Source organism: Xiphias gladius, chromosome 9 (assembly GCF_016859285.1).
Source record: "Xiphias gladius isolate SHS-SW01 ecotype Sanya breed wild chromosome 9, ASM1685928v1, whole genome shotgun sequence".
In the NCBI taxonomy this organism is placed as follows: Eukaryota; Metazoa; Chordata; class Actinopteri; order Istiophoriformes; family Xiphiidae; genus Xiphias; species Xiphias gladius.
The window spans coordinates 10,729,880-10,736,784 of NC_053408.1; the positions used below are offsets into that span (position 1 = coordinate 10,729,880).

General features: G+C 43.9%; 1 protein-coding gene across 4 annotated transcripts; it reads right to left on the reverse strand.

Annotated features, from left to right (window-relative positions):
* Positions 1-1,707: 1,707 nt before the first annotated feature.
* On the reverse strand, positions 1,708-5,221 carry LOC120794197 (probable phosphatase phospho1). Of its 4 annotated transcripts, none has more exons than XM_040134993.1 (2): positions 5,160-5,221; positions 1,708-2,575 (listed from the first exon to the last, which is right to left on the reverse strand). In XM_040134993.1, exon 2 carries the CDS (start codon positions 2,539-2,541, stop codon positions 1,762-1,764), a length of 780 nt encoding a protein of 259 aa, XP_039990927.1. In that variant the 5' UTR covers positions 2,542-2,575; positions 5,160-5,221; the 3' UTR covers positions 1,708-1,761. The 4 variants fall into 4 exon arrangements, with proteins under 4 accessions (XP_039990927.1, XP_039990931.1, XP_039990930.1 ...); XM_040134997.1 differs by lacking the exon at positions 5,160-5,221 and adding an exon at positions 4,984-5,044; XM_040134996.1 differs by lacking the exon at positions 5,160-5,221 and adding an exon at positions 4,203-4,283.
* Positions 5,222-6,905: the final 1,684 nt, after the last annotated feature.

Here is a 6,905-nt window from a genome sequence, read left to right on the forward strand (position 1 = left end):
AACAGAATGATAAAATGCTAAAAACAGACTTGAATACAAGTGCTCTTTTTTTTTGATATTTCTGAATAATTTTCCCAGTGCCTGTCACAAATTTAGTGAGGCAAAAGGAGGTTACATGTTCAGTTAAATATGCAAGTAAACCAAAGAGGCTGATACCGACACCATTCCCTCACGACATTGAACTCTAACTGGGAATACATTTAAACATAAAGAAGATATTAAAGATATCCTCCCCAACGTAAACAGCCTTTTCGTCAATATTAATATTCAATGTTTTCATAGGATACAAGTACAATGAGTACTAATGACTACACACACACAAGAATTTAAAATCTTCAAGTGGTACTTTGCATTACACTTTCTTCCATTGTTTCAGAGTCAGAGGGTATAATAGTGGGGCCAAAGTGCAGGCGTATGGCTACAGCATTCTCTTTGGATCTCATGCTGGTGTAGATTACTGCTCTATAATCAAGCCCTAGATTAGGTATCAGTAATGACGTGGTGGAGAGTGCACAGGAAGTGTACCTGAGTCTCTGTCCTCTTATTCTTGTCCCTGCCCGAAACAACATGTGTGGGCTGTTATCTCAGATCATGCCACAACACCTGATCCTCCTTATGTGTAAAATGTCGGGGCCTTGAAAACACAGAGACCCTCCAAGATGGAAGAGTTTTAAGTTGTTGTTCTTGGTCGCTAAAATATCTACACTCTCACCTTACATGTGACCTGAAATTCCACGGCTCCCTTTGCTCAAAAACATCAGATACAGTGAGATGGTGAAATGTAAAATAAGTAACATTCATATCGAAGGGGATGATGTGTCAAATGAGCTGACTGCATTGGATTTAGTTCACTCCAGAGCAAACTAGACACAATTTCGGTTGATCGTTCTTGAGAATCAAAAGTTAGTGCATCATCAATACTGCATATCTCCATTATTGATCCTGATAATCTTAACCACTGAGTTTATTTATTTGCATTCCAATGGGAGTCCTGTTATTAAATACTGCACTTACTACTACCTAATTCTGCATACACACTTAACTTAGTACCCATTAATTAAGATGTCTTCTATACTTACACTTATACATTTTGGGAAATATGCTTAATCTCTTTCTGGCCGAGAATACGTGAAAATACCACTCTCTTACCTGCATGGTAACTATGCTGCCGGTTAGCTTAGCATAAAGACTGGAAACAGGAGGAAACAGCTAGCCTGGTTCTGTCCCAAGGTTAAAAATAAACGAAAACCTGCCGTTTTATGAGGGGGCTTATGTGCTTGACTACTTCTTGACTGGAAGGAGTAACTTCCCGGAGTCTGGTTGAGACACAGCGTGTTAATTTGTGAGCTTTAGAGGTGCTAGCTGGTGGATTTTGTTACCTGTAGAATGGTTTCCAGTCTTTGTGCTAAGCTAAGCTAACCAGCTGCTGGCTACAGCTACATGGTGAGAGTGGCCTTGATCTTCTCATCTAGCTCCCGGCAAGAACGCGAATAAGCTAAATTCCTAAATTGCCAAACTATTCCTTTAATACATTAGATTCAAATAGGTGCACACTGTTTGGCTACATCTTTATAAGTAGTACCAAGTGTGACTAAGGTGAAATCATGCATAAGCTGCTGCTCACGAGGACAAGGGTTGTTGCACCTTTGCTGTATTTTCCCCCCTCTTCCTCACTCTCTTTCACACAGACACACAGGCACACACACACACACACACACACACACACACGCAGATCGAGAGAGAGAGACACACACACACATCTCATCTCTCCTTCATTATTTTGTTCAGGCGGACCACAATGTCCTCACCACTGGCCCAAGGAACTACATTTGCCTTGCACTTGGCTGCCTGGGACTGCTGCATCCCCAGCAGCAGCCTGTGCATGGGGAAGTCCATCCTGGGGAAGGCTGTGTCCCCGGGCCCCAGAGCCAGAGAGGGACAGATGTCATTGGCTCCGTCTCCGATATAGAATACCTTCTGGAAGGGTGCACCTCCACGCTCCTTTTCTCGGCAGGCCAGATAGTCGCGAAGGATCACCTGCTTGCACATGTTGTCAGGACAACGGGAGCACGAGTGGGAGTGGAAAGGGAGAAGCACAAGCCGGCCAGTCGCATCAAAACTGGCCGGGTTTGTGAAAATCTTCCGAAAAAGGTGACGCACCCCGGCATGCTCGAGCCACGTCTCGATGAAGTACATGTTGGCATCAGAGACCACCACTAACTCAAAATCCTGCTGGTGGCTCTGCAGATAGTGGAGGAGGTTCAGGAGGCCAGGCGTTGGCGGGATCTTCTCCACTGCTGAACGGATGGAGTCCTCAGACACACCCTGCTCCGCCATATAGGCCAAGACCTTCTGCATGTGCTCGTTGTAATGCCCCTCCCTGTAGCTGTTTTTCAGCCAGTCAGGGAGCCGCCGGCCCGGCAGAGCACTCACCACAGCATCGTCGCTGCTCTCATTGATGATGGTCTCATCAAAGTCGAACAGCACCAAGTAGCGCTGTTCCTGTGGCGCTGCGTGGATTCGGTTTGATGGAGCTGTCATCTTTGGTGTGTGGGGAAAACAGTGAGCGGTCCCTCTATAGGAAAAGGAGGTGGGGGGAATGAAACACAGTCAGTAAGTTCCTTTTTTTTCTTTGCCAAGGACAACTGATACTGAACAGCACAGTAGTGCTTTATTGAAAGCCTACTGTAAAAATAAACAGTTAATGGCAGGACACCAGGGTTCAGTTAACCTGCTCTGAAACAGGCATGGGTTAAGGATGTATCAAAATGTATAAATACTCTCATTTAGGCCATAAGCCATAGGTGAAACACATCTTTACAAGAGTAAAGGAAGGGGGCAAAGGTTGAATTCAAAATGTAAACAGGATGTTCACTACACTTAGCAAAAAGGAAACATCCTCAAAGTCGCCCAAACGGTTTTTATCTTCAAGAAATGTCCAATCACTGCATAACCTTCTGATATGCAACACACAGTCATACGCTCCCTGTACTGATCGCACTTCGCCACACAGACATTCATTCATTCCTTAAGGTCTGAGGAGAGAGAGAGAAAAAAAAACAAAAACAAACTCACTCAGACATTTAATTTATATACACCTCATGCCAGATCTCAGACTAGTGCCAGCTCTGTATTTACACAGCGGATATATTTGTATCTCAAGGCCTTCGCTGTCACAGGCATGTAACTTGAGGGAAGAGAGAGCCGTTGTGTCCCAGCATACTTTTACCATAAGTGGAACACACGAGGGGTGTTGAGAAAAAACTCTACACTCGACTGGACAATTTCAAGTACTACTTTTGAGGAACTTCCATTTTATGCTACTTTATACCTCTACTCCAACACATTTCAGAGGATTAATCGTGTAATGTGTACTCCCACTACAAAGCCAAAGCGCAGTAAATACAAATTTAGTCAAAAGTGAGTTATGGCCAGGATATTTGACTTTTTGACATCTGTTTTACCGTATAAGAATGAATATACTATAAAAAAAAAATGTGTAATTTGGGGGCAAAAAAAAAAAAGGAAAAAAAAGTTAAATTTGTGAGAACTAGAAAACAGAAGGGGGGAAAAAAAACTGAATCACCGATGTTGATGCTCCAGCATTTTAGTAACCGAGTGTGTTAAACCACGTAAATAAGGACGTAGCTAAAAAAGAAAAACAAGATCACACCAGTCAACAGCTGAGCGAGTTCCACTGTAAGCTAGCTGGCCTAGCTTAGCGGAGTAGCGGTAGCTACCTCCAGGCGATTTCACAATGACGCGACGAGGTCAAGATGCCTTTAAGTCGCACATTTAAACGCATTTCATTCAAGATTATTTCACGAAACCAGCTCATCGGGAGAAAGAGGACGAGGGAGCGAGAACACAGTTTTGTTTTTGTAGATGCTAGTTAGCCTTCCCCCCTTAGATTGTTGACGCATCGAGTGCAGTTTCTGTTAATGTTTTTGGCCCCATTCGACGTCAAGTCTGCGACAAAGGTTGATAATCATGTTTTAGACTTTACATATCTGTTACACAGCTCGTCCTCAAAACTTCGGTAAACAGCGATACTAATAATCAGTTAACGGCATTATAATGTTCTGCACGATGAGTCCCCCGCCGTCAATTCTTAATGGCACTTTGGTGATGATATACTCTTTTACTCGTAAGGGCCACTGTGTCTCTCCTTCACTTATGACAAGTCGGGGGTCTGAGCACACCTCTTCCGCCGCCGGAGCCCAGTTGCGTGGGGCTGACACGCCGGTCGTGCGGGCGTTGCAGCACAAACTGGCAGCGGGCTGAAACTGAAACCCCGCGCAGTGAACAGCGGAGAAGGGAAGACGCGCGACCTGCTTGCCTCCCCCCCCGCCCCCAGGACGAGGTTCACGTTGTGATGTAAGATCGTCCATGCCTCGTTTCACAAGCAGCTTGCAACACCGGTTCGGTTTGACGGCACCTGGCCTGTGCCTCACACGAATGACCCGGTGGAGGGTGACACTCGGTGCCAAGCGATTACACTGACCAGAGCCGCTCGGGGGGCCGGAAGAACAGACCGCCACGACCATCAGTCCAAAAATAATCCAAAAACGAGTCAGTTTATGGGAAGAGCTTAGCCCTTATATTTAAAAAAAAAATATATGTTTACCATTACACCTACATATACGTATTTCAATATGGTTTTCTGGGTTACGCTTGGCCTGTCGGATCACGATCAAATGCATGCACGCCGTATTTATCTATTTCTGAATGTACGTGTTTACCTACCGACATTGACAGCTCACTGACGGTGTAATAACAGGACACCGGCTAGTTTGGTGCCCAGTGATCTAAACGTCCCGTAACCGGCAGGGTTTGGCTGCGCGGGACGCCATGTGCCAAGTGAGCGTAAGACCTGATCACCCCCAGCAGCCCCCCTTCATTACCGGGACATATCCACACACCGAGCAGTGTAATTTTAACCCCCCCCCCTCCCCGAAGCGCTATTCCTGTGTAAGAGGTTACCGGTGAAAGTCATTAGCGCGGCTCTGTCAGGAGTCATTAGGCTGACCGGGTTGACTGTACGTCCTAGCGGCGAAGGGTAAAAGGCACATTCAAGCGGCAGAAAACCCCACACGGAAGGCAAGAAGAAGCGGGCAGGAAAAAGCTGCGGAGGCGCAAGACGGAGAAAACAGGCCTACCGGTGAGCGGGGATGGTAGGCTACGTGCCCGGCTCCGGCAACCGCATCCCAGTCACTATAAGGATTTTTTTTTTTTTTTTTTTTTTTTTTTTTTTAAAGGAGACTCCTTCGGCAGCACAGAGGGTATTCCCATTTAAAGCCACTGCGTCAAGTTAACCGGTGTAAACGCGTGGCCTCCGCAACCGACCTTTCAGATTAAAAGCACCACGGAAGAACATTCGTGGGATCGACGTTCCGGGGGGTAATTCAAAGTAGCAATAAATATAGGCAAACAGTCTGGTTCCTACTGGCACTTACATGTGGGTAAAGTGGAAGGAAACAAGACTGCGAGGCACAAGGGATTAGCAACTAGGATTTTTAAAGGATAAATACATTATTAATTATTATTATTATAGATAGGTATTTTTGTAAACACTAGGCTCCTACAGGTTACAGTACAGTACAGCTTTAAAAAAAACAACAACAAATTATACTACTATTTGCTCTTTGAGTATACTGGTAATTGACTATTATTGAGCTATCAGTCTACTGAAAATGTTCAGGGAACACATTTACATGAAGCACAAGATAAATTCAGAGTGTACCTCAAATACAACACAAAGGGTAATTGTAGAGGAAATTTAAAGTAGCAGCTTCAAATCACAGTAAAGTTATTCAAAGTTATTCCATTTTAATACAACCAAGTAATTTAAAATATGTTGAAATTAGCATTGAATTGTATGTAAGTTGTTCACACACTTAAAAGTTGTTCCATATTGCAAATTTAGTAATATAATTTTGAAAAAAAGAAAATTCACTTGGGATTTGTCAGCATGGAAAAGACAAGTTTATTTTTGAAAAACATGATGCTTCCAGCTGTCTTCATGTTGTTTCTCACTGGGCCCCTCTGGAGCCAGCCTTTTCCACCTCATGGAATTGGAAATTGTGATTATAATGTACAGTGCTGTATGTTTTCTGGTGAATTTGGATTCAAAGTACATTTTAGTCTAAGAATATTGACGGACCTAGTAACAACGAACGTGACTGACGATCAAACAGCTGCTGCACTTTAGAAGGGAAACACGTTGTAGGTCAAACACAAGCTGTCTCTTTAGCTTGTGCTGGAAATGTCCGTCTAAAAATACATGAAGGCATTTCTTTTGGCTTGAGTCAGCAGCAGCTACAAGTATAGGGCTGTCATCCGCTGCAGACAGCTGAGGGTTAAACAAAAGACGTCATCTAATTCACCAAGCCTGTGTAGAGCATATGCCGAATAAAGGGGATGGACAATTTCTTAGTGAGGTAAGAACAAGATAAATGCCCAGAGTTAAATTCCGTGCTGACAGAGGAAGGGAATAAGAAGCATATTCTTATCTCGGCATCAGACCTCTCCGCCCTTTATAAACATACTGAAGTCCATGTGTTCAGGCATTCAGTGCATTAACAATATTCTGAGATAACTTGCACGGAAAGATGACTGCATGTAAAACAATACATCTTCGGTTTATTTTTAGATTTTTGGCTCAAACTGATGAGGCCCTGAGTGTGAACTTAGTTTTATTGGCATACGGGGCCTTAACTATTTATCCAGGGTGGAGAGTAACTACATGAGAGGTCAAGTGTTGTAGGCCTAAAGCTACAGTTTGTTTGAGTCACCTGTACATTTGTGTTCAAGAACAGTGTTTGCATTTTATGGTATTTGTACTTCAGACCCGAACCCGTAACACTTCACTTCGGTAAAGTTGAGTGATGCAGGTGTACATTTGT

Excerpts from the sequence above, each read along its gene's own strand:
- LOC120794197 (XM_040134992.1), bottom strand. The coding sequence starts at position 3,838 with ATGAGCTGGTTTCGTGAAATAATCTTGAATGAAATGCGTTTAAATGTG. Across the intron at positions 2,576-3,740 it reads CATTGTGAAATCGCCTGGAG|AGGGACCGCTCACTGTTTTC; the intron begins GTAGCTACCGCT and ends CTTTTCCTATAG.